At 50.0% G+C, this 26,539-nt stretch overlaps 1 protein-coding gene across 1 annotated transcript; it reads right to left on the bottom strand.

Annotated features, from left to right (window-relative positions):
- EXOC3L4 (exocyst complex component 3 like 4) lies at positions 1-26,382 on the bottom strand. The gene is made up of 12 exons (XM_054201103.1): positions 26,023-26,382; positions 24,077-24,476; positions 19,569-20,220; positions 16,451-16,568; positions 15,272-15,397; positions 13,909-14,009; positions 11,857-11,952; positions 9,571-9,685; positions 7,440-7,562; positions 6,601-6,753; positions 5,504-5,625; positions 1-3,335 (listed from the first exon to the last, which is right to left on the bottom strand). Exons 2-12 carry the CDS (start codon positions 24,429-24,431, stop codon positions 3,173-3,175), a joined length of 2,124 nt encoding a protein of 707 aa, XP_054057078.1. The 5' UTR covers positions 24,432-24,476; positions 26,023-26,382; the 3' UTR covers positions 1-3,172.
- Positions 26,383-26,539: the final 157 nt, after the last annotated feature.

Below are 26,539 nucleotides of genomic sequence, written 5' to 3'. Positions count from 1 at the left end.
AGCTGCTGGTGGTGAGCAACGGAGTGGCGCTTTGCTTCCAGGAAAAGACCATTTCACTAAATTGCTGAAATGATGGCACCCGAAGGCCAGTCTCAGATGGCAAATGCCATGCTGTGGGCCACCCTGGCTGCGGACGCTGTTCCCTTGGACAGAGAGTACTGGAAGCACTCCTTTTCACCCCAAACCAGAAACGAACAGTGTTGTGAAACAGCAGAGACCTCTGAAACAAAAAAAATAAAAATCTGTCACCACCCACACAGTGCTGTGAGCTGTGCCAGATCTCCCCCCCGAAATGCAGCGTTCACCCCTGAGAAACTAAATCTGGAGAGAGTTTGGCTTTCTATTTAGCTGGATACTTTTGAGAAAGCCTTATTCACTGGAGGATGTATCTGCACTTGGTCCCTCCAGGGTAAAAGTGAGCTGCGACTCCCGGTGGGGAATGTAACTGTGTACTGGGGCGGGAGTAGGGCTGATGGTGGAAACCACAGGGAAACAGCAAACAGAGGGAGTTAACGGGGTAATAAGTGAGCTCCTTGGCACTTTCCTACAAAAGCAACATATTTCACAACAAAAGCCCCGAGAGGCCTTTCTTCTCTTTTATTGGAATGTAAAATATGGTCCTAATCAACACCGAGTGTTTGAAAGAAGATGGCTGGACAGCAGCGGAGAGCATAGCCCTTCTTCTCTCTTGGATCCGGTGTCTCCAGGAGCCGCTCTTGCAGCCCAGACTGAGCATCCCCTGCCCAGGCGGGGACAGGACCCTGCTCCCCGCCCACCCTGGAGCTCCTTCTCCAGCATGGCTATTGAGGAAGGACGGGGACTTAACAGTAGTCTCTCCCTAACAGGGGTCAGCATTGAACTGGTTTGCTTAAGAGCCAGCAGCAGGAGAGCAGCAGCTCCCGGAGGAAGCAGGCTGTGCTCCTGCCGCTGGATCACAGGATGCCAGGCTGCAGGATCCGAGTGTCCCAGGAGAGGCTGTGACAAAAGGCAGGCCACTGTGCCCAGCTTTCCTCCACAACTTCCAGGCAGCAACTTGCTTTTATTAGAAAATGGAAGCCGAGCGCTTTATCTAATCCCAGGGCCAGGCGGCTGGAGCCTGGGGAAAGGCAGCTGCTTTGTGGGGAGATGGCTAGTAAAAGAATAAGATTGAAAACCCAGCGTACATTTAATGCACTTGGGAAAAATTCTGTGCCGCAGACGCCTTGCACTCGGATCAGAGATGCATACAGGGCAGAGGGAAATTTCTGATGCACAAAAGCTCCCGCTGAGGCTTTAGGGCCTCAAATCCTGCACTCCTCTGAAAATCCAGTCTTAGACGCCTCGGACTGAGGATGCAAAAGTTGAAATCTCCTTTTTATCCCCCTCCTCCCCTCAACTTAGTCAATGCTTTTGACATTAAATGTAAATCTCTCAGCGCTGGTGCCCTTCCCCACCACGGGGACGGGGGATGTGGCTCACACACCCATGGCGGGGTAATCCAGGGCCCCGATTGCACCATGTCCCCAGGACAGCAAAGGGGATCTCCAAAGCGTTCCTGAGCTCTGCAAACCTAATGAGAGGTGCAGATGATAGTTTACTTCTCCTTCTCCATAGCAAATACAGAGAGTCACCAAGACAAGGATTGGCAGGAATTGTCACGAGCTGTATAGAAGAATGATGCAGGGCAGAAAATTTCTCCCAGATTTTCCTGCCTCAAGCTCTCAATTTACACCCAATATTTCAAAGCCATCTTTAGAAAAACACCTCGTCTTGACTGTGGAGGTAGCATGTCTACCTTAGAAAAATTGTCATGTGATGATTGTGAATTAAAGGCACACTCTGTATTTCCTATCCATCACAACAGCTCCCTTGGCCTGTCACCAGCACCTGCTGCTCACCCGGGCTGGAATTTATACTGCTGGAGAGCGGAGCAAAGGAAATGAAAGAGGCTCGCTACTGGTGCTCTAAGCTATGCAGCAGCCAAATTAGTGTTCAAGGCAATGCCATGTCCACATTTATCACATAAATTGATAGATCGTAAACATGCTTCTGTACAGAGTCTTGGATTAATTCCTGCGGAGGGCAACCTAAAGAAAATATTGGATTAAATAAAATCAGATTTGTACGGCCGTAGGCTGCTGGATGTCTCTCTTAGTCTCCCCTGCAGATGCTGTATGTAATGCTTTGGATCCCTCCTGGAGTTAAACGGTGGTGTTCCATGCCCATCAATGGGGTGATGCTGGTTTACACCAGATGAGGATCTGATCTGTAGCACTATGCCTGTCCATTTCACGTTAGGTTTCATACTGCGGTCAGATTGTACCAAGTTTGTTAAAATTCATTTGAACATACAAGAAAATGGACTAGGGGCATAGTAGCCCTTTTCCTGGGGGTGAGGAGGACTCAGAGCCTCCCTCCACATGGCAAGTCTGATCCAGACATGTCTGCCCACATAGAGAGGCTGTGATGGCACGAACAGGTCTTCGGTCCCACTGGAGTTTTGCAAGGCAGCCCACGAGCGAAGAAAATCTGCTGAAACCCCAGAAAGGCCACAGGATCCATCATGGAGTGCAGAGTGGTCCATGCGCTGCATGTCCCAGCTGTGGGGTTTGGTTACCCTCCAAGGTTTTCCTCCCCAGGCAGGCAGTGGTTTGTGGCATTGGGTCACAACGTCACTGACCTTGTGTCATGCCAGCTCGTTCACGGGGGAGGAAATAAGACTTGGGCACTACCACATCCCTGCCCAAGCTCTGCCCCTCGGTTGCTCAGGGACACTAATTATGAAGGAGGTTCTTGCTCTGCTGCTGTGTAATTATGCAATGCACAGTCCAAGCCTTAATATAGCTCTAAGTGAACTCCTTTTGGTTTTCTCCTCTTCTCTGAAAATAGACTCAATCTTGGACCAAACAACAGAGCAGCCTCCTAGCAATAAAATCTGTATTGAACACCGGGTGGACACAGTGCCCGGGCTGGAGCTGCTGCCCAGGAGCTCTAGCAGGAGGTCAGTGTCTTGGTGCGTCTGTTGCCTTGGGTTTTTGAACTCGGGGTAGCAAGTTCAGAAAACTACTCCTCTTCCCATGGCAGTCAAAATATTGTGTTTGCAGAGGAGCGAGGTGGGGTAGCAGATTTTGGACCATGCCGTAGAGGCAGCATAGGAGGAGGGAGGATGCTGACTGATGGTTTTGGTTCTGGTTTAGAAGCAGCTGATGATCACTGGGGCATCAATTTCAGCGAAGAGCGTGCTGCCCTCCCCACCGTCAGGGCTCTCCAGGGTGTGGTAGCCTTGCCGAAAAATCGCCGCTCTCCTGGCGCGCCCCAGACCCCGGAGCGCGAGGACCGCCAGGATGTGCTCCTTCCTGCAGAAACCAAACGAGACCTCACTCAGTCCTGGTGGACAAAATCAGCCCAGAGGTAAGCAACCAACCACCATGCTGGAGATGGAGCCAGTCGATGGCAAAGCGACAGGGAACGACCCCTCACTGTGCTGGAGGAGCCGCCAGGATGTGGGGTTTGCAGCCTCCGCAGCCACGGAGCTGGCGAGCATCAGCTCCTACCACCCTGCGCTGATGGGACACCCTCCTGCTGCTGGTGCTTCGGGGAATTTCCTCCTCTGTCTCCACACACACTTGACGTCTTTCGAAAGTTTTCCTGAGAGGCTGCAGACCTTTTATTTAATGATTATTTTGAGTTGAGTAATGGAAATGCTAATATTTAGGAAGCTGACAGGCACTAATTAGATAAGAGCTAGGAAAGCCAACTTGGAAACATACCCTGTTCCAGTAATCTTGGTATATACAAATTCGGCAACGTCTCTGAGAGCTCAGGGGAAGAACTAACAGAGACCTGAACAGGAAGCAATGCAGGTCCAGCAGGTTCCGCCTTGTTTTCCAAACTTAATTGTTAAAATAATATTACTCAATAACAGAAAGCCAGGAAATAGATCAACCAAGACGATGGTCCTTAAAACCTGGCTTTGGTCTAAGGCTAATGACTAAAAAGTACCACAAATCACAGCCTTGTAAATGGCTTTTCTGCCTGGAAAATCGTTTTCAAATAGCTAAGCCTGACTAGCCATCACTTACCTCCCCCATCCTTCCCAGAACAGGCACTGCCTCCTTCGTCAGCTTAGTCTGGCCGCTGGGATTAAGGCTTTTTTTTTTTTTTTTTTTTTGTAGGATAGGTGTGTTCACCAAGGAAATTACTCAGGAACAATTATTCTTTTTCAAGTCCACGTCTTGAGTTTCCCCACACAGATAAGCCTGAAGCATATCTGACCACCTTGAGTTAAATAGACTTAGGAAAAATGTTGAGCTTCAGTTTTGGAGAGAGGAAAATATACTTAATGTAATTTTTTTCTAAATATTTGAGGGTCCATTTCAGTCTTCCGAGCAATTTGTTAAATTCATGGTTTATTTTGATTGTATAAGTGTTCTCCAGCAGGAACTGTGTAACCCAGTTCAAAAACCTTTGGTCTTTTTCTGAAATGACTCTTATGAAATGGATTTTTGTTTTTAGCTGCACCACTGATATTCCTTCTCAACGGTTGGTAGAAGAGCTGTAGAAGAGGAGGTAACTTCTCATACGCAGAAGCTTAGCCACGCACAGAGCTAGTCACTTTGTTTGTTTACTTTTCCAGTAGCCTTAAATTTTGCAGATGCTGCTTTGGAACAGCAAATGGAAAGTACAAAAGAAAGAATTTGTAATTTATTCCAAAATTTAGTGGTTACCTGGAGGCCCTTTCAGAAATTGCAGCTGAACTGTGTCAATGTCTGCCACGCTTTGAGGTCTGAGCCTGGGAACAGGAGAAAAAGTATTTGCTCCAAAGTTGGAGGCTGCAAATTGGCAAGCTGGGCTAACACCGGTGGTGAGCTTAAAGGCAACCTGGAGCTTTACAGTGAAACAAGGTTCACTTGGAGCAATAAAATGGTATCCAGTGATAGGACGTATGGGAATGGTTCAAAGCTGCAACAGGGGAGCTTTAGGCTTGACATTAGGAAGCATTTCTTTACCAAGAGGGTGGTCCAAAACTGGAACAGACTTCCTAGAGGGGTGGTCAAGGCCCCAAGCCTGTCAGTGTTTAAGAGGCATTTGTACAATGCCCTAACAACATGCTTTAAATTTTGGTCAGCCCTGAAGTGGTCAGGCAGTTGGACTAGATGATCGTTGCAGGCCTTTTCCAACTGAAATTCTATTCTATTCCTATTCTATTCCTATTCTATTCCATGGCATTCCACGGCATTCCACGGCATTCGACTCTGCCTCTACTCTACTCTATTCTAAAATGAAAAGGCTTTTGAGGTAACTTGTGTGCACTATAAGACCCAGCAGACAGGTGAAAAAAGAGAAAGGATACAGCCATAAAGAAGGAAAACTAAGGTGGGACACCCCCTGTTGCTGGCACCTTGATCTCTGACGTGTGGCTACCAGCAGAGAAGAGAAGGTGAAGGGCTTGGCCAAGGCTTGGGGCGAGCTGGTGCTGTTCAGGATGGAGCTCAGCAGTTCTGGCACCTGCCATTTCACGTACCTGATATCTGGGTAATCCTGACACAGCTCCTTGACGTACTCCTTGATCTTGTCCTTTTTCTTCTCCCCAATGATATTGGCGATGTGGTGTATGGCGGGAAGGAGCCAGTCGGAGTCAGAGCCCTGCGAACGAGGAGGCACATGAGGACGGTCATGGGGAAGCGCAGCACCTGCAAAATGCTTTTTACCTGACAGGGCAGAGCATGGCAGCGGGTCGCTTTTACTGGTGTAAGACAGCCCTGCTGCAGGCAGGACAGGCTGCCCTCGGGTGGGCAGGGTGCTGCCGGGGGGTGGCAATGGCAAGGCACTCCCAGGAGCTCCGCCAGGTCCGACTCTGCACTCCTTGATGCTCAGGGGCACCCCGGAGAGCCAGACCCTGAGCAGGGCGTTGTGGCTGTGGTCCAGCACAGCAGCGGGTGCCAGAGCCTTCCCCCTACACTGCCTAATAGTTTCATGTGCCTCACTGCTGAGAGGGATCTGCCTCGGCCAAGTGACAACCCCGCTGGTGTTCAGCATCGCACACACTTGACTTTCTGCAAAATCCAATAAATTCAACCTTGGTTTCCCTGGAAATCCCAGACCGATGTTGCCTACCCACAAAACACACAAGCAGCTGCAATTTTCTCCCCATCACCCTCCTGTATGCAGACTGTGTGCCCAGATGAACCCTCTTGCTGGACTCATCTCCATGAACTGTACCCAGTGCAGGGATCCTTCAGAGACAAAGTGCATCCCATGGCCCAGGGGAACAGGCCCAGGACCAAGTTGCCACAGGATGAGCTTGATCCTATGGCATGTAGCCCAACCTACGCAAAGCGCCTGGGGGTCTGGGAGTTTGATAAAACACCCGGCGCTGCAATCGGAGAGTGGCCAGCTGAGCACGCACAAGTTGCTACCGCAGAGTAGCCACCAGGCTGGAAGTCCGTGCCATTAACCTGCAGTGACCACCTTGCTTGCTCTCTTTTAATGCACGTTTTTGCATTTCTTGAGGCTTGCCCTCCTTGAAAGCCTGCCACCTCAGTCCTCGGGAAGCCAAGTAGGGACATCACACCTCTGGGAATGGGACAACCGGGGGATGCTAGGAGGGAACTCACATACCTGATCGATGAGCATATTATTAAGGATTCTGGCTTCCTGGTTCATCTTTTCACTCACTTGCTGCCGTGTCTCATTGTTCATTTTCCGTCTGGGTTTGATGACCTGAGTGATGTATTCCCTCACCACATACTTATGAATGTCACGTAGAAGCTCCTGGTTAAAAAAAGCAAACCTCGTGGTTTTGCTGTTGTTCTCAGGCAAGGTCACGGCAGTGAGAGGAGGCAAGGGAAGCCCTCGGGTCTTTAGCAGCAGCCGAGGGCATAGAGGGGATGCACGAAGGCAGTGCCTGGACCAGCTTTGCCAAAGGGAGCCAGTGGCCCCCAGCCCCTTGCTCTGGCGCAGAGCGACAGCAGTGCCCAAGGGAATGCCATGGGAATACTCCTCACCCTGAAATAGCCCATGGTTTTGTGTTGGCAGTTTGGCTCCTCAGTAGCAAAGGGGGGTGTTTAGGATTGTTTTAAAAGTAGGTTTTGATGGTGCTTTCAGATTTTAAGTATAGTGCTGTTGTCACCTACCCATTTACTTCACAACTGCATAGGTGTGAAAGGAGCATACCATCTTTCACTCATGGAATGATAATGTTCAGTGGTAATGCTCACCAAAGCTTTTTGTTCCTCTTTAAAGGCATCATTTCCCGTATTTAAACTACAGAAAGGAAAGGTCTTGCTAATTCTCACGTGAAAGTATTGTAATATCTGAGCTGCCCCCCATCAGCAGTCCCCATGGTTATAAACAGCCCCTGCCGCTGGAGATGAGTCTATAGGTCAGACCGCAGCCTGCAAATGATAGTGGAACCCCCCCCAGCATCCCTGTGCCTGGGCGCGGGACCATCTGCCTACCTGCCCGGTGGGGTCCTTCATGTGCTGCAGGTGCTTGGAGAACTGTGAGATCGCCGATGCCAGTGAGTCCGGCCTTTCCGTCGCCAAAATCCAGTCCTTGGTCAGGATTTTCTTAAGGAGTGGCTGAAAAAAGACCAACTCACTGGTGGCACCGGTAATATTCAGACTAGCTGGTGCCCTTGCTGAAGGTGCCCACCCGTATGCCTGCTTGGGGGGCTTGAACCGAAAAGCACAGAGCACTGACAGCGCACCCGCTCTGCGTGAAGACACACTGGGAGTTAGGCAGCAGCAGCATGGAGCAGGCTGGGATTCTGTCTCCACCCCAGGGAATTCAGACCCACGTTTCCCCTTTCTGGGTAGGTGCCGCAGTGCAGACAGGAGAAGAATCACTGTCCAAGCAGGAGTTGCTTTGGCGTTAAAGGCTTACTTGTGACACCTCATTTCCCTGCTCTGTGCCTCGTTCTAATCCACCGGCTATATTTCTTTAGGTAAATAAATTTGTATCCCTACTGTATGGATGAAGAAACAGATGTGAATGTTAATCAGAGGAAACTCAGGCATGGCTAGAACAGGCTGTGGCCTGCAAGCGCCTATGCTAGTGTTACATGGGTTTGCACCAGCTATGGACATGACAAGTCACTTGGTAGGGAATCTGTTGGAAATTAGCCCAGTAATCCATCGCCCCTCCAGCCTTCCCCACAAAGGAAATCAAGCTCCCCTTGCTCACAGCACTTGTACTCCCTACAGACCCACGCGTCTGCACAAGGTCTCACTGGGATTTTCCTTCTGCTCACTGCTCTGATGTGGTGGTTGTGGGATAGCAGCTGGGAGCATCCCCAACTTGATGCCTCATGGTCAGTGATGACGTGGGACTGGTGGCACCATTTCCCATCTGCCCTGGGTACAAGGTGCTCTGACCAAGTGTCCCCAGTGGGCTATTTCCCTTGCCGGATCCCTAGAGCTAATGTCCCTCTGCATAGAAACGCATCAATATTCGCTAAAGGCTTCTGGTGGCACCTGGAAGAGACTCCCCTAAGGGCCAAATTCAAAATATCCCTTCTCTGGCCCATCCCCTTTGTACTTTTCTCCTCTTAGCTTTCAGGATCTCTGTCTTTAGATTCCTGGCAATCTCCTTCCCAATTATTTCCCCCACTTTTGCCCTCCTGCTGTGCTCCCAGCCGGCTGGGGGTGTATTTAGAAATGCTTTGTCTCGGCCGGCCGCTGTCAGTTCTCACGGCAGTTCTCCTCTCTTGCTCAATGCCTTGGCTTGACTCCTTCCTCGCCTGCCCGTCAGGCTCTGACACGAGCTCTGCAGTCACTGGAAAGTCCCCCTTGGCCAGGCGGGCTTGGCTTAGATTGGAGCAGTTGTGTGACTGTCTTGGCTTCTGAAGGTTATGTTTGGTGATTTAGAAAGTGAATTAGGGTGAGTGAAAAGAGGCGGGACCAAAGGCTTAATTTTCCCGGTCTGTCGTGGTATTCCCACCTAGGAAGCACAAACTGCATTGCAGCACATTGCCTTTTAGGCCTCTTAACACAAGTTAGGCTGATACCAGAGCTTTAGCAGATGATAGCAGAGCTTTAGCATCCTCACGATGAAAGACTCAGTCTTTCTTCACCATAGAAACAGCCTGGAAAAATCACCTGTACCAGAATGAATTCTGTCCTGTCTGAAGAGGTTGATAACCGACTGTGATGGCAGAGCTATGAATAAGCGAGAGTAAATCAAAGTCTTGAAAAATCCAAATGTTTTGATAGAAGGAAAAATGTCTCATTGGTGCTGACCTCCCTGGTGCTTCACCATGGGTGAGGTTCCCCCCCACTGCTCTACCTGAGATGCTGGAAGTCACTAAATACCCTTTTCTTTTGGTTGCCGTTGTAGTAAAGCAAACAGCCTGACAAATGTCTCATTGCTCATCATGAAAAACTCCCAGGATGCCGAAACTGTCACTTTGGGTTAAGGAGGATTTCTACAAACGTTAGGCACGATGCATTTTGGAGGGACCATAATGTCACGTGCTGCAAAACAAGATGTGGTTGGTGAGACAAGGGAAGGGCAACGGCCCTCAGCTGCTGCAGTGGTCCTGCACGTACCCCTTATATTTGGGAAATAGTGTGGCCAAGATCCTCTTACCTGTGCTTTTGTTCTTAATTTATCTAGAAAAATATTTGTGAAGTTCCTTGTCAGAGCTGACAAAATCTTCTGCAGTTCCTCAGTGTTGACTTTAAACACTGTTTCTAACCCTGACCTGGAGAGGGAGAGAGAGACACCACCGGTGGGTTGAAGTTAAAATGTAAACTATTACACTGCCCTAAGCGTTTTATCCAGATTGCCATCTTGGGCATTATTTTTAAATAAATTTGTGTATCTGGTACACTTCCTTTTGGAAACACTTAATGAGTGAAAGTAATGACTCTTTTTGCACAATCCATACACTGAAAATTAATCACATCTGAGTAACTGTGCTTAAAAAAACACCTATTTCCTCACCAGGTTCAACCACGCGGAGCAGTTGCGCAGGCTGGTTACTTTTTCACTTGAGCAACACTTCTGCTAAATGATCTCCAGGTACCTGAGAGAGCACCGAGGGGCACCGAGAGAAGTAAATAACAGAGCCAGAGAAGGGAAAGCTGCTGACCCTGCGTCCCTTGGAGCCCTGCTGACTCACTCCGTGCAGCGTTTATCGGCAGCAGCTGGAACGGTGAGCTATGGAGGTGGAAACCTGTGGGGTTTCCTAGGGACAGTGCGTACTTCTGCAAGGTTTCACACTAATGAGGAAGAGAATACAACTTCTGAGAGGTTAATGAAATCCCCAGCAGTATGTGTGGGCTTTGGGGGTATTGCGACCTTCTGGCTTTCTTCTCACTTTCCATCCCTGCCCTGCTGCAACACGCTCCGAGGGGAACTGATGCAGCACCACCAAAATTCCAGTGGTCCTCAAGCATTCCTGGATGTGCCACATCCACTGCTGTGACCACAGGCCACGGCGGGTTCCTGCTGCTGCTTGGTAACTAGTTTGTATATCTGAGGATGCTCAGGCGGGACTGCAAAACACATAAGACCAACCCTCTCTCCCAGGCTGGGGCTCAGGTCCATAACTCCTGCTGAACACCTGAAGTCTGCGTCCAGCATGCACAATATCATGCTGTCAGAGCACCTACCTCTGCCCAGCAACTCGTCACCCCAGGCTGACAAATAATTTGACCCAGCGGAGCCAATCCACCACCCAAACGCCTGCCAGCTCCCTGCCCAGGGCTGGCTTCTTCCTTCACCATCTCGCCAGTCCCCAGCAGGGAACAGAGAGCAATTTTTTGCAGGAGGAGGGAGAGAAAGCCAGCTCCTCGGCGAGGTTAGCATTGCTGGAGAGACCGTGCCATCTAGAGACTTCCCGACGGTAGTGCTCGCTGCGGCTAGAGCCGCTGCCTCCTGTGAGACACTGCAACACGCAATCCTCTGCATCCCCTGAATAATATTTGGCACATAACATCCCCACCGCAGGCAGCGGTGCAGCAGCATGGGCTGGAGATAACAACTCAAGCTTCTTGGTGGCCGGACCCAGGCATTAGCTGCGTGTTGGGTTGGCCTCCGAAGCACCACATCTGCATGGCAAGACGACCCCAGATGCTGAAGAGCTCCGGGGCCTTGGTGGGCCGTGTCCCTGCATGGCTGCAGACCATTCCCCCGGGGCAGGTGCCTTAAGAACAGCCCCGATTCCCCATGGCACCATCAGCGGTGGGCTGTGGTGGCTGCGTGGGCAGATGCGGGGTGGGAAGTGCAGGGTCACCACGTGCCACAGCACCAGGCTGATGGCCCAGACCCTGGGACACACAGTAACTGGCACCGTCCTACTTATGGGGAAACCACCCCTCTCCTGAAAGTACTTTTTAATAGTCAGAGCTGGTGGGCACACCTGTTTATCAGAGGCCTTTTCAACTCATGGATTTAAATAACTAATTTTTAACACATGCAAAGCCCCAGAAGTTCCTCCTGCCAGCAGCCGTGGCAGGGGTTTATTTGCAGGAGTGCTTTCATAGAGTTTCCTCCAGCCCAATGCCAAAAACAGCCATCAGACCGTGATCTGGGTTTATTCTACCAAGCTCCAGAACAAAAAATGAAAAAAAAGAAATCCTCCTCTGAGGTTGAAAAAGATGGGCTGAAAATGAGTTTAAAGCTTTCACACAAGCACCAGGTCCGTCCCCGTACCGCATCCGTCCCCACCTCTGTCTCCTCACCCTTTTGCCCTAGTGAAGTGACTTTTATCTGCATCTCTTGGGGAACATCTCCCCCATGAGGTGAGGAAGGGCCGGAGGCTGAGTGAGCACCCCGCGGGGCACCCCCAGGATACCTTGGCCTTTCATTCCTGGATGCTGCCACCCTCCCGAACCCCAGCAACGCGGCAGCTCGGCTTGGGGGACTTACACCAGGTCGTGGAAGCTGTTGATGTAGGCAGCAAAATAGGGTGCAAAGACGGGGCTGTCCTGGGCGGTGCTCCACACCACGAACTCCTCCCCGAACCTGCAGGAGAAGACACGTAGGTAATGCTAATGGTTGGAGGGACCACGGATGGCTCATCTTCTGTGTACACGGCAACGTCAGGAGACACCGGTGGCTGGCCCAACCTGTCCCCTCTGTATGCGGACATGGTTTTTCCAGCTGTCATAACATGCGTGTGCGTTGGAGGGGAATAGACGGCAGATAATTATGGGTTTAGGGTGCGCTCGCCTGAGCGGGTACGCATCACTTTTGGAGGGATGCCAAGGATCTCAGCACGCCAAATCTCTGAATCTTCCTCACGCTGAGGGATTAATTGCGGCCGCAGTACTCAGGCTCATCAGTCTGGTCCTTCATTTCTCTGGCTTTTGGGGCAATGTAACATGGTGCCCTCTTAATCACTGTATCAGCACAAGGAAAGGATTGACCTCAGGGATGATTTTACAACAGAAGGTGACTAGGAACAGGGCATCTCACCTACATTTGTCCACCACAACCTCAGCGTGGTGTGTTGGGTAGCTGGTTTCTGTGTAGCACTGCTTTTATGGTTTTGACAGCTGTTTTACAGCTGGGTCCACACTGCTGGCAGGAGGCTGCGTGCTCAGGCAGGCTTTACCTGGTGGTCCCATTCTTTGTCAGGGTAAAAGAACCTGCTAGGGCCAGCCTCAGCCACTTGCATCTCAGGTTTCGTTAAGAAAAAGCTTGTTTCAGTGACCCTTTTGTATGGGAGCCCTTGCTGCCCCAGCTTGCATTTTACACCAATTTTGTTTAAAAAGAAAAAGAAAAAAAATTAAAAAAGAGAACAAAGAAAAAAAAGGACAAAGGGAAAAAAGGGGGGGGGGGGGGAAGAGAAAAAAAAGTTTTTAAAAAAAAAAAAAGGAAGACCGGAATATCAGTACTGCGTTTCTCCTCAAAAACCCAGGTGGCCTTCAAAGCCAAATAGCTGGTTTGAATTACCCCGCTCGCTCAGGGTATAGGAGACAGGTGTAGATGGCTGGGCTATTGGAGATGAGGGTTTAGGAGGGAAAGCACTGCCTTTGGTTCACTTTGGACACCTGCCATGCCCCGGGTTCACGATCTGAGAAAGCAGCGCTCGCGCTCCCCACCCTCGCTTCTGCAAAACGTCTATTAGCAAACACCCGACTCAGCGCCTGCCGGAGGTGGGAAACTTCAAAGGTTAATGTGAAATTATTTTTAGTCTCACTCAGAGTTGATTCATGCCGAATGGCCTTTCTCCTCCACAAATCGCTGCTCCGGCAAGCGGCTGTGAACCCCCTCGAAACACAGCCCCACCGGAAGGGCCAGGCAGCGTGTCGCTGTGCTGGGACCAAAAATCTTCCCTGGAGCATCCCCAAAGCACATTGCAGGGGGGAAGATCTAAGGCCGTAACTCGGAGACTACCAAGCAGAAAAACATTATTTCAGCAAAGGTGCAGGGTCCTGTGTCCTTTGGACACCCACTAGGTTTTAAAAAAGACTCAGAAGGTGGTCTAGCTATATATTTTTTGTAACAGAGAGGGTCCCATCAGCCATTTTTATGCCCATAGCCATGAGGTGCGGGAGAAATCCCTCTCAGCAGGACTCATGCTGGGACACCTAGATGGTATTTTGGGCAAGCAGGCTCTGGGTTTGGGGGTCCATAACTGCTGCTTGCTTGTGGCTGTAGCTGCAGCATCCAACGCCACAAAGGTCCTGGATAGATGGGACCACAGTGGTCCCATCCCTTTTTGGCCAGCAGCTCCTTCTTGGAGCTCTAACCTCAGATTTTGGGACTCACAAGAATCCCATCTGGGTCTGTTTATGACTCCAAGTTGTTTTGCTGTTTGCTCATTATTGGGCTCATTGAGATCTCTAATTCTCACAGGAGCAGGCCTGTGCCTGCTCGGTGCCAACGTCTGGCCCAATGCACAGACCTTTTCCCTGCTTTTTTACCAATGTGGGACTCATTTGGAAGGAATGTGCTGCCCAGAGCGGCGATGACCTTGGTATGAATTCGTGCAGCTCTGCCAGGCACAGCTCAAGCATTTGCGCTCCCAGGCTTCTGCTGATGGTTCCAGATATCTTCATGTGTTCCCCGATGATCTAGAGAAGGGCATGAAAAAACGCCAGTGAACATGACAAGCATGGGAGAAACATCCTTTGCAAGGACCTCGTGCAGCTTTGGTTAATAAAAATGACTCGCTTAGCAAAGGGGGAAACAGCCGACATGTTGCCAGGAGGTTTTTATTATTCTCTGGCAGTTTTTAAAATAATAATCCGGAACGGGCCAAGAGGTGCAAACTGATCTGTGGCACAACCATTCATCCCTAATGGCCCCATGTCCTTCTGCTGTCTGAGCATGAGCTAGATGTGGTGTCAACCGGAGCCATGAGCCACCCTGGTGCCATCCTCCTCTTTTGGAGGGATTTGCGGGAGGGATCAATCCCCAACCCAATGCCCAAGGGGACCTGAGCTGTCCCCGTGTCCCCACGCTGAGGGCGGCTTTAAGCACCGTCCCTGGAGCACACACAAGCCCCCTCCTCAGGAGCGACACCAGGGCCGCACAGAGGGTCGGGCATCACCCTGGAGTCTTGCTTGCACTGGGGCTCCTCCCTGATTCCCGTTCCCGCAAACCTGGCTGCCTTTCCGGAGTGAGGCAGGCTGCCGTCCCGCTCCCACACTTCCCGAGGCATCCTACCCATCTGCTAATCCAATTCAGACCTGCCTTCGTGGTGATCATACAACGTGTAATATTCCTCTATGGAAAATGAGTCACGGCAGCCGGCAAAACTCTTTGATTTTCTTTCTTTCTTTCTTTCTCTCTCCCTCTCTTTTTTTTTTTTTTTTTTGGTATTATTTAATTGAAATGACTCAACCCTTTGAGTGAGGAGAATGAATCCAAACCCCTCCTGGCTTTACTACCCTGTAGTCCCTAAAGCTAGTAGGAGCTTTTGTTTTTTGTACTCTCTAAATTGGAGTGGCTGTCACTGCCTACGGCCTTTCCGCGGCTGCTGCAGCCCCGGGACAAAGTTGCTCTTTCAGCCAAGGGGTTTTTCTAACAAACCTTTTCTTTCCGCCTTTTTTTCCTTTCTCTTTCTTCTTTCTAATCAAAGAGATTTAAGGACTTTAAAATCAGTTGCCTATTATGTTGCTGACACAATTGACAGCAGGTTTAATTTGCAGCTAGAAGGCAAGCGGGAGAGCTAAAAGTTGTAATAAACTGCATTTTCTGCTCTAATGTATTCTGACAGTGCGTGACTAACATAAACTATCGCAGGAGGCGGTACCTCCACCCCAGAAGGTAATGATCCAGTTTCACTGGAGCCACAGAGCCCCCCCACACTTGGTCCCAGCTAATTAAATACCGTTTGAATATCAAAGGAGAGCGAGGAGCGGTAGAGGTTTTCCTTCACTTCTGGATGAACTTCCTTCTCCCACTTCTCCGTGACCTCCAGTCGCAGGATGTTTCCAAAATAGCTTTTGATTTTCCCCTAAATGTTAAATGTAGGAAGGAAATATGCAGCTCAGGATAACGAAGCGAGCATGAGTAAAGCGGCGTTTTGCTCCATCGGCATGTGTGTGAGATTCACGTGTGGGGCACAGAAAGGTGAGCAGTCAAAGGTCCTGCTCCAGACCCCGTCGGTCTACCCAGGAACTTGGGAAAAACCAGGAGCTGTGCTGTGTTGGGGCAAGGTACTCTCAAATCAAGGCAGAATCATTTTCCTGACACGGAAATATCGTGTCAGCTGTTTGACTGCTTGATTGCAAAGTCCTCCAGCATGTGCAATGCACAAGGTCAGGATTAAAGATCAAACTGGTCCTTTCTGGCGGTACAGCCACTTGTGGAAGTGGCAGCACCATTCAGTCCTGGCTGATAAATCAATCTTGCTGCCGGTGAAACAAAACAATCCTTCACCAGCACGAAGGAGCAACACCAATTTTATTCAGCTGGGTATCTTGATCTCACCTTCAGCTGTGCCCTGGTTCAGACATGTTTTGCGAGGAAATGTCTGAGCCCACCAAAAAGCCAGGAAACCATGTAGTCTTACACAGGGTCCCAGCCAAGGACAGCAGAAAGACAACTGCAGAAGGGGCTTCCTATGGCCTGAGGAGGAGCTGAACCATGGGGAGGTCCTCTGTCGGGGACAAGCCCAAAGTTGTCTGGCTACAGCAAGCCTCAGATGTGCTCCTCACACACAGTGAAAACAGCAGCTAAAAAGTCTTTACACCCAACTTTGCAATGCTTTCAGTCTGATGAGGCCCAGCTATGATCTTTCAGTATGCCTCTGACATACTGTCTGGGTCTGTTACAGTCCTTTTGGCTCTGTGGTTACCCAGATTAAAGCTCATGGCCTGCTTCAGTCCCAGAATTGGTGTTCAGGATTTTTTGCTTTTGCTTAAAGGCCGTTCTGCGTGGCGCTGGCAGGACTCAGCACCTGGTGGGGCTGGGAACCATGAGGCAGCCATGCAAGACCTCTGCCTGGGAGGCTGGGACTCCCCTACCCTCCCTGGGGGGCACATGGGGGCAAGGTCAAAGCTCTCACCTTTGCAGAAGTGATGTAGTCGTTCTTCAGTTTGTCCCAATCATCTGGTGTTAACAGCAGGGACAGGTTTTCTGTCTTAACTTCTGGTTTGAGATCAGGGTGACCCAGAAAGAGTTCACTGGAAAGATTCAAACGAACAAATTATGTTGCCTTGGAGTGTAAGTAAACTGATAGAATATTCATGTGGCATGAGCTACATGATTATTAAGCTGCGAGAAATATACTTAAAGCTTAAATTGCGATGCTTGTTTTCAAGCTTTAACAAGAAAATCTTTCCTCGCTATTCAAAATCCTAATTATTCAAAATCAAAATGATCTAAGGTTCCAGCCCACCTTAGAAATCATGAGACTTCTGAGTTGTTTGGACATGAAAAGTGCTATGAGAATTTACTTTTTTAAATAAACAACCTGAAGCTGATTCATTTGACTACAAGCCTGCGAGATGCCTTTCAGGGTAATTCCTGTAGCAGCGTGCTGCCCTGGAGTTAGCTGGTCTCTCTGGTGTCACATCACAGCTCACGTCAAGCCTGTTCTTCGTTCCTGTGTGTTATCCCTAGTGAGGGGAGGTGGCAGAGTAGGTCCTGCTCCGTGTAGGGCAGCCCCTGGAAGCCATTCCCATGCCTGGGACACTGGCCATCGCCGTACCGCGCAGATGGAAGCGGTGGGTGGACGTGCAGCTATGGAGTCTGACTACAAAGTGCGCTAAGATGACAGATGACTTTGCCACTCGCTTTCCTCTGGATTGCAGTGTGATCAGGCCAGCTGATTAGCAGGAAGGCAGGGAAAGGGAGGGAGCGCTTGTGTTTCTCCCTCCAGGGCAAGAAACCCGTTATTAGCCTGTACAATTGAATGTGCCACCCCTGCAATCTGCCACCGACTGTGGAGGCATTGCGTCTTTCAGGGTGATGAAGGTGGAGAGGAGAAAGAAGAACATATTCAGGCACTTGAATAAGTTGCAAGCAGTCACCTGGTTAGCAAGGGAGACAGCTGCAATGTCCTACACACAGCCAGTTGAACCATCAAAAAACCGTTCCCATTGCCAAACCAGCACCGAGCACACGGCTAGGTTTGGATCCAAGTGAGGATTGTACCGTACGAGGTCAGGATGGTGCAGAGCGACTGCTTGGCAGAAAAAAAGCTCAGCCTGCTGATAGTGTCCTGGGGTCAATGTCCCCACAGTCATGGTTGAGATTTCCTGGAGAGGTCGATTTGCACATGCAGAGCACTGCACAGCCCAGCTGCCGCAGGGGTCTGCTGCTCATTTAAAAGGACACCACAGATTTAAATACAAACTCTCCACTGTGACTGAAAGGACTGGCTCAAATGTATGCTTGAGGAGCTTATTCCCCTCTCTTTCTTTTTTTTTTCCCATTTGTTTGAATTGTAGCATCGATAATGAGTTTGGGTCGGGCAATTTCTTCTTTTTTTGGCATAGGTCCCAAGAAGGAATGAAGTTCTTTCAGGATGGGAAAATCAAATGGAAACAGCCCAACCCAGCAAGGTGATTGCAAGCAGATCCCAAAACAGCTGCAAGCTCTCAATAAGCTCTTTCACAGCAAGTTAGAGAAATATGATGGGGGCACTTTTCTTTGGTGCAGAACGTGGCTGCTGAAGCTCATTTCTTCCCCCCTCTCCTGCAATGCTGGGGTGCAGTACAGTTCCCAAGGGCTGGGGACATGCAGGAATTTCCTTCCAGATGGGATCGACAGGGACACGTGAGGGAGAGGGGCAATGGGCGGGGGCGTCACTCCCATAGCGGTCCTGCCATAATGCGGGTCAGCCAGTGCCATGATGCCGAGGGAGTTACACATGTCATTACAGTCATCACACCGTAAACGGGGTTTTAGGAGCAACTAGGCAAGTTCACAGAATAAATCTGTTCAGGGCTGTTCAAAACAAAGACCATCTGTGGTCCAAACATCCCTGCGCCAAAAGCTGCCCAGGCTAGGAGTCGTGTGGGCAAGTGTCACTGCAGCTTGCCCTGCTCCACCACTGCCCCCTCCCTGTCCGTTTTTGCCCACCGTTTGACTCAGTCCTGATACTCCTGCCTTCACCCCCTTTTTGGTTTGTTTGAGGGGTGTCAATTGGTTTGCGTTTGTCCCGTCCTTGGGCATCTGGTTCAGACCATTCCTGGAGACCAGCTGCTGGGGGAGACACGATTTTGCTTTGACACAGCTGTTCTTATGTGCTTATTAGCAGACCCATCTCCTGTGGCTGTTGCCTCTCTCCTCCTCTCCACCCCACTCTGTATTTCTGCTGGGTTTAGTCTAGGAGCTCTTTGGTGTTGGAATGATGGGCTGCGATGATGGGCCCAGTGAACAACTGAGGACGCACAATGCCTGGACCTTCTACTGGTGCCTATCTTAGATGTCTCCTTTGGCTGTAAAAGGAGGCAATGTCCAGCTATACTGTTTTTACTGTTGTGAAGAATTCCTGCCTTTACTTCCCCACACACAGGGAGCCCTAAGGATGGCGTTTGGTGTGTCTATGCAGCTCCTAGAACATTTTAGTCACACCTGAATTACAGGGAGCTTTAACAGGTCCTAAAAACCATGGGCCTCCCATTCAAGTAGTGGATACGTCTGAGCCAGAGCTTTTGCTTTCATGTGGCTAATTCCACACAGTGATGTCTTGGCACCTCCTTGCCATGACTCTGACCCTTGAACGTGGGGGGTAACGTGGCCTGTTTCCAAACGCATCACAGTTTTAATTAAACAGGAAGAAGGCAGAGTCCCCGCCCCCCACCCCCCCCACAATAGTTCCCTCCCTGCGCCTGGAAAAGTCATTGAGCAGCTGCTGCTGGACCTTGCAAAATATTTGCAGAAAGTGAGCAGGTTTATCAGTGCTGCAAGGAGGAGCTTCCTGGCATGTGAGAACAGTGAGTGGGAGATGAAGGGGAAAACGAGGTAATTTAGATCTGTGAAAAGCAGCAAGTGTTTTATCTACAAACCTTTGTCCCCACCTATTAATAGATTAGCTATCTGGTTCTACTGTAGAAGTGACTGTGTCTCTCTTGCTCGCTCAGGAAACTGAAAAAAGCTTGGTGCTTTCAAAGCACCCTGCGGCCCCGCCGCTCTCCGGAGGAAGATGAAGCAGCGTGGCAAGCGTAGCATCTTACCTGCGGTAGGTGTTGGCCACCCAGTCGAGTAAGGTGTAGAGCTCATTGAATTCCAGTGGTCTATGGGTGAGATCCTGCAAGTGCGAGGCAATGGCATTATGAAAAGCCTCCACATATATGTCACACACCTTGTACTCCTCTGGATAGCACTTTTTTACTGATAACTTGATTTTCAGTAAGTCTTCGCTCAGGTGTTTCTGGAGGAAACCTAAGTGGAGATCAAGCCAAGAACTCTCTTCTTCCTTCGATGCCATGGGTACTCTCTGGACTCTCTTTCTAGCGCTCTCTTTGATAGCTTCCCTCCACTCCTCCCTCCATTTTCTGGGTGTGCCGAGCAAGTCCAACCCAGGACAAGTAGCGTTGCCTGTGTTAGGATGAGCTGCTTCTTCACGGGCAATTAAAGTCACCAGGGAGGTCAGCATGGTATCCTCCACAGTGGGATGCTCCAGTGTTCCCACCACGATGGACTGGATAGCATTTGTGATGGAGTTATAAAGCAAATCCACATCCTTGGATTTCCTCACAAACTCCTGGGGGTTATCTTTGTATTTCTCAGCATCCCGTTCAGCAATAGTCTCATCTTCCAAGTACTTGATGCTTGCAAACGCTTCCAGAAGTTGCCTTTTCTGAATAAGTTCATTGATTTCCATTACTGCGGAAAGAAGGGGGGAAGGGGTTGGGACAAAGCAGGCGTTAGGTGATTGACAGGTTGGTAACAGGACAAGATGCCCCACAGGGAGGCTTGCAGGGCCAGGTCCCAGCAGTGTCCCTGAGACTGACCCGCCCCCCCTCCCCGATCACTCCAGCTCCTGTTTGACACAGGAGAAGAAAGCAGTGGGAATGCAATCACTGCAAATTGAGCCACATCTCCAAACTGCTGGTTTCAGAGGTAGGAAATATCAAAAAAACTGATTATAGCCCTGCAGGAGAACCTCAAGCAATGTCTGAGGAGGCTGCACAGAGGGGCACTGGGATCTCCGGCTGCATAAAACTACTGCTGGTTCTTCCCCTCTGTTAGCATGGAGCTGGAGTGGGACTGGCAGCAGGAGGAGTTTGTGATATACCCTCCCAGCAGGATTTCCTTTGGCAGGGATGCCCTTGTTTCCCAGTGTACTCAGCACAGCTCTGCTGCTGCATTGGGCACAGCATGTCTGGCTGAAAGGGCATTCCAGCACGTTGCCCGAGAAGGCCAGGAAGGGTCGTTCTGAGGGGTAGCGGTTTTAACCTGAAGGAGGGGAGATTTAGATTAAATATTAGGAAGAAATTCTTTACTGTGAGGGTGGTGAGGCACTGGCACAGGTTGCCCAGAGAAGTCGTGGCTGCCCCATCCCTGGAAGTGTTCAAGGCCAGGCTGGATGGGGCTTTGAGCAGCCTGGTCTAGTGGGAGGTGTGCCTGCCCAGGGCTGGGGGGTGGAATTAGATGATCTTTAAGGTCCCTTCCAAACCAAACCTTCTCCAATTCTGATTCTGGTGTCCAGGGGTCCAGCTGGAGGGGTGGGAGGGAGCACAATGGGACAGACCTCCTCGGGCCCTCTGAGCTCCCAGGTCAGACATCTCATTATGGGGTCATGTCTGCCCCCAGCCTAACCACCAGTATGTCCTCCAGAGATACCAAGGCCCAGGGGGAGCGGGATACTGAGCAAAACCTGGGCTCCCCTCCTGTCCTGATTTTGTGCATTACCAAGTTCTCCTAAGACACTTTCCCAACTAACGTCATGGCTAAACTGGCTCCTGCATTTCTGAAGGCTGAGCAAAATGCTTACTCAAAACTGCAGAGGTTGTCGCTGGTGATTTGTATTACGAGGACTCCTTGAGATGCAGGGACAGAGGCAGCAAGCTAGACACTGGCTCATACATGGCTGGCCATCCTTTCCAGCCTGTGCCTATCACAGCAAATGGCCTCTGAAAGATGCCTCTTACCTGTTCCAGACATTTACGAGACATTCTGTGAGTGCTTGTGTCCTCAGCCTCCTCTCAACCAAAAAGAGGGACTTGTGGAGGACCAGAAGCCACAGCTTCTCGCTCTGCAGTTACTGCAATCTGCAATAACCCTTTTGCTGGGGACTGAGGGGAGTCTCTGGGATGGTGGTCCCGGCGTCCCAGCAGGAAGAAATGGAGAAATACCAAAGTATGACAGGTATGTGGAGTTCACACACCTGGGGTGGTTCAGAGTTGGCTGATGGGCTGTTCACCACCTGTATATAAACCTACCGTCAGTTGCCAAGCATCTCACCTGTGACATTTGTTTTCCAAGCAGTGAGCACTGCTGTCCCTGGATGGTTTGGGGACACGTGTGCATTGGAGGGGGATCCAAACCTGTCGGTGCTTTCTCCTGGTGTTCAGGTCTCACTGTGTTTTCCCCCACCTCCTGTGCTTTTGGCACCCACTACCAGTACTGGCTGGTGTTTGCTGAGGCTGGGGGAAAGTCACTAAATACCGTTACCTCCAAAGTGGCTGAGGTCTACTGAGTTTCCCATTTCTTTTTCAGACCTTACTGGTGCAAGGACTACTGCCTATTTGCCAGTAATATAAGAAGTATTTGCCACATGTTGAGGAGATCCAAGAGTACTGTTAGCTTTTGAGAGGCCCCGAGAAGCTCTTACCATCTCCAGCATCATAACGGATGCTCTGAACAGGAGATCCCACTGTGATACTGGGCATAACACAACATTAAAGAGGAGAAGGAAAAGTGTATTATTTCGGCACGCGTCCTTCTGGGACATACACATATAAAATGATACAGAAAAATTGGAAAGCAGTCAAAGATATGAAGGACTGGTTCATAGCCTGTGATTTATGCCCCTGGGCTTGTCTGCACACAGATTTTATCCCATATGCACCAAATAATCTGTGCAGCATAAGAGTATCTATATGAAGACAGACACATACCAAATAACCCAAGTATTAATGCAGCATACAATGCATGAAGCTTTGAGTTCCTATATGGAGCTACAGTTTCTTTTGCACTCAGAGGGAAGGGAGATTGTGCCAATTAACTTAGTCTCTTCTAGAAAATTAATGTAAACCCTGTGTTTGCACAAGTGCTTGCAGTGAGAGACTAAAGGAGTACATTCTGTTCTGTTTATCAAAGTGAGAAAACACCATTTAATCACCATCTAGGATAATTATTCAGGGAGGTGATATTGGGTGCTAAATGGATCTTTAATTTAGCAATACAAGACCAGCCAGCTGGTAGTTGAAGGAAGACAATTGAAAGGCAATTAACCATTGTGCAGCTTAATGGTGCACATGGTGGAGTCTCCATCGCTTGCCATATTTATCTCAGGATGGGATGTATTTCTGACAGAGCTGCTCTAGTCTAGGCCAATCACAAGTTATTGGGCACAGGATGGGCCTTATTAATGCAATTCCTCAGCTTGTTTATTGCAGGAGATGAAAAGGGCTTATGGTAACATTTCCTGTCGCTCCTCATCTATGACCCTGTGAGACCAGACTAGCAAAGTTTGAGATGGGCTCAGATCCAGCTTACCAGCCTCACAATGTATCAGTGCAAAGCAGTAAGTAACTTCATGGCACAGTAGAGCACGTTGTAGCAGTGAGACAACGTCAGCCCTTCTACCTGATTCCCATGACATGCTATGCAGTAGGCCAAGAACTTCTTCCTAGAAATTTAGGCTGAGGAAAGGTTAAGCCATGTTGACCCACTTCAGTCTATCTCCTGGTGGGTGCATTGTAGTACCTCTGCCTTGAGAGGGTGGAGGAGAATGGTGCGCAAACTAAGATCAAAGTCATTGCGGTTTGCCCACACTTGGGGAAAGATGAGAGTTATGCTGAAGGTTATTATTTTAATTTGACTAAGAGCCGTCTATATAACGCTGACAAAATGCGTGAGAGTAACCAGCCTGGGGAAAACAAACCAAACAAATACTTGCAGCAGCGCTGTTGCGAGAAGAATAGATGGAAAGTCAGCTTAAGAGAGTAAAAGCGTCTGCAGAGGTCCCTTTGCACGGCAGTCTCTAAGATTAGGAAACAAAGTGGAGATGCCGAAGCAGATCACATCCAAGCCATCTTTTTTCCCCCTTGAAGGCCTTGCAGCAACCTACAGAATACAGCCTGAGAGCTAAAAAGCAGAAATTGTCCAAAAGTGCAATGCAGGCAATAGTGTAGGAATAGCACTTCCGAATACTGTCAGACCAGCAGTTCCCAAACTGTGATCAGCAGATTGGTGACTGATATGTATGATGTGCAATATGTCTGCTGATATGTGAGCCAACACGTTGATGTGTTGATTGTAGGCAGGTTGTGGATATGGTTAAACTAACGTAGTGGAGGCCACAGAACAGCGTGTTCGGTGATGGGCGACCTGCCCGGGCTGGGCCAGGTAACACCCCAACGAGTTTGCGCAAGGGGTGACAGTTGTCTCTGCCCCGTAATGGGATGCCTGGTTCTTTAGCATCTCCGTTGGGCCCGAGACATGCAAAGTGTAAATTAGTTGAAGGTTACGTATATACTGCCAAGCAAATTACACTGGAGGTTTTGCTTCTTACCTGACAGAGGCTTTCCTTCAATGGGCTCTGCTTCTAGCTTCTCACCGATCTCCTCCACACCATTACAGATTGGGGGTTTGTTCTCCTCGTAGCTCTTGGAGAATCGCAAAGAAAGTCGTTTTCCTTTCCATGTACCAGTACCTTCCTTTCCTTTCTCTTTGTTTGGACTTCGTTTTGATTTCCGGATGCTTAACATTGTTTTAATACCTCTTTCAAAGAACCCACTGTCCGTGCTATGCAAAGTTGGGCTGCCCAGTTCAGAAGCAATCTCCATCTTTTCCTTCCCTGCACTGTTTGTCGGAGAGGCTGGTTCTTCGGTCACGCTCCTTGGGGCTAACTCTGTATTTCTATTCATCTTGCCTTTCAACAAGGGGTTTTCCGAGCAGGTTGATGGTAACCACTGAAATGCGTAAAAACAACAGAATTAAATGAGACATTCATAACAAGGTATTACTGTGTCTCCAACGTCAGTCCTGAACTGAAAATCTGGCCCATCCCTTTCCTGTGCCTAATACAAGGACAGAGCAAGCTGTTCTGGTCTGTAGCAACTGAAACAATCACACTACCCACAGACAAAGGGTGCTGTCCTGCTTTTAGCTTTGGAAAGCTCTACTTAACTCCATAAATCAGTGAAGTGGCACCTATTTCTCCAGCACCAAGGAATCACTGTGTGTAAACGTACCATTTTGTTGGGTAACAAGGTATGTTTTTATTTTCCATTCTTCTCGGTGGATTTCCAGCCACGTAGGCATGATAATGCTTCCTGAGCCTCACTGAGGTGCTGCCACTTTCTGAAGTGGATACGGCAACTTTGGGTCATGCTGCTGTTTCTGCTCTGCTTGAGCCCTGACCTGCCGCTGACGGAAGGCGTCCCAGGGGTGAGCAGTCCCCAGCAGGTGGCTGAGCTCTGCTCTAGCCCCTTCCATCAAGCCCACAGCAGTCTCCACACTCCGAATTGTCATGGTTACTCTGCGGGAGGCTGTACAATGTGGTAAAGATTCTCATCGCTCATCCCACCTCAGCGCCCTGCGTCCTGGCATGCTGAGAATGAGTATCTCGAGGGCCAAGCAAAGCCCTTGCGTGAGCAGCAGGGGATGCTGCAGGAGACTTCAGATTTCAACAGAAGTGCTCCTGTCAGTGCTCCCAGGCTGTAGTCATATCTGCTGTGCTTGCTCAGCTCCTGCCCTCCTGCAGACAGATCGTCTCCCCTCCCTGAGGGCTGGCTTGGGTGCTTGGGAAGGGGGGAAGAGGGGTTTTGCCTTCCCTGCCTTGCAAAGGGCTCTCACCAGGTCACCAGCTAACACGGTCCGCTCATGGGGACGTTGTACATTGCAGAGCTCCAAGGATGGGAAATGCCACGTTCCCCCCCAGCAGGCTCAAGGCAGCTCAGCCATCAGTTTAAATCATTAGAAACAGCTATTGCTTGAGGTCACCCAGGAACTGCCCATCTCAGGTCTGTCCAGCACACAGGAGCCAGAGACTGAAATATGACTGTAGTGAACAGACATGTTGGAACTCTGAAAATAGATCTCATCCTCCCTCGATCCAAGTTTGGCCAGAGTTTCACTCCCTCGTGCATGGTTATTTCACAGGCTATAAACTGCAGGGACTGCATCTTCCCAGGGGTTTGCTGAGCTGCTGGCACCGTGGGGCTCAGCCCCTGCGTCGCACCCTCTCAGGGGGATATTTAATCATTGATTGCCTTGCTCGGGACCTCACCCCACCGCAACCCATAGAGTGGGTGGGAGGGAGAGGAGGGTACCTCGTTTCTCAGGGATTTCAGTAGGAAGGGAGCTGAGCCTCTAGCTCAAACCCTGCACGGGGGCTCTGTGGCTGCAGCAGAGCAGCAGCATCGATCAAAGGGGTGAGCTGTGCAGTGGAGGGAGCCAGGGCAGGAGGACCATAAGAGGTGAGCCCATGGGCAAAGAAAGAGAAGGGATACACACCCTGGTACCTACCGAACCGATCCTCTCCGCAGCGAGCGAGCTTGGATAACGCAGGCGTGATCCACAGAAACTGAGAGCCGCTCTGTGCCTCAGGAGGTCCCGGGGAGATGCAGTGGTGGGTGGGCAGCTCTGCAGGGCAGAGGTCCGGGTAAGCTCACCCACCTCAGCTGTCTGGAGCACCGTCACACACGCCCACGCTGGCCCAGAGGCTCCTTCTGTGCATGGCGTTGCTCTCCATCCTCCTTTGCCCTCTGGAGAACGGCTGTTAGAAGTGGGGAAAAAAGGCCTGTCCCTACCTGCCCAAGACCTTCAGAACCTTCTTCTGTTTGCTCCCCAGGAGAGACTGCAGCACCCTTTCACTTTCATTATATGTGGGGATTTAAAAGAAGGGAAGAGGCGGGGAGAAATGCTGAACGAGCTCCAAGCGTTCAAGGTTAATGATTTACCCTACAGTTGGAGATGGAAGTGAGACCAGGGGCTTGACTGGGCTGAGCTGCTGGGCTGAGATGGCCCAGGG

Source organism: Rissa tridactyla, chromosome 4 (genome assembly GCF_028500815.1).
Source record: "Rissa tridactyla isolate bRisTri1 chromosome 4, bRisTri1.patW.cur.20221130, whole genome shotgun sequence".
NCBI lineage: Eukaryota > Metazoa > Chordata > Aves > Charadriiformes > Laridae > Rissa > Rissa tridactyla.
The sequence above is the reverse complement of the archived record's forward strand: the minus strand, read 5'-3'. Positions and strand labels throughout refer to the sequence as shown.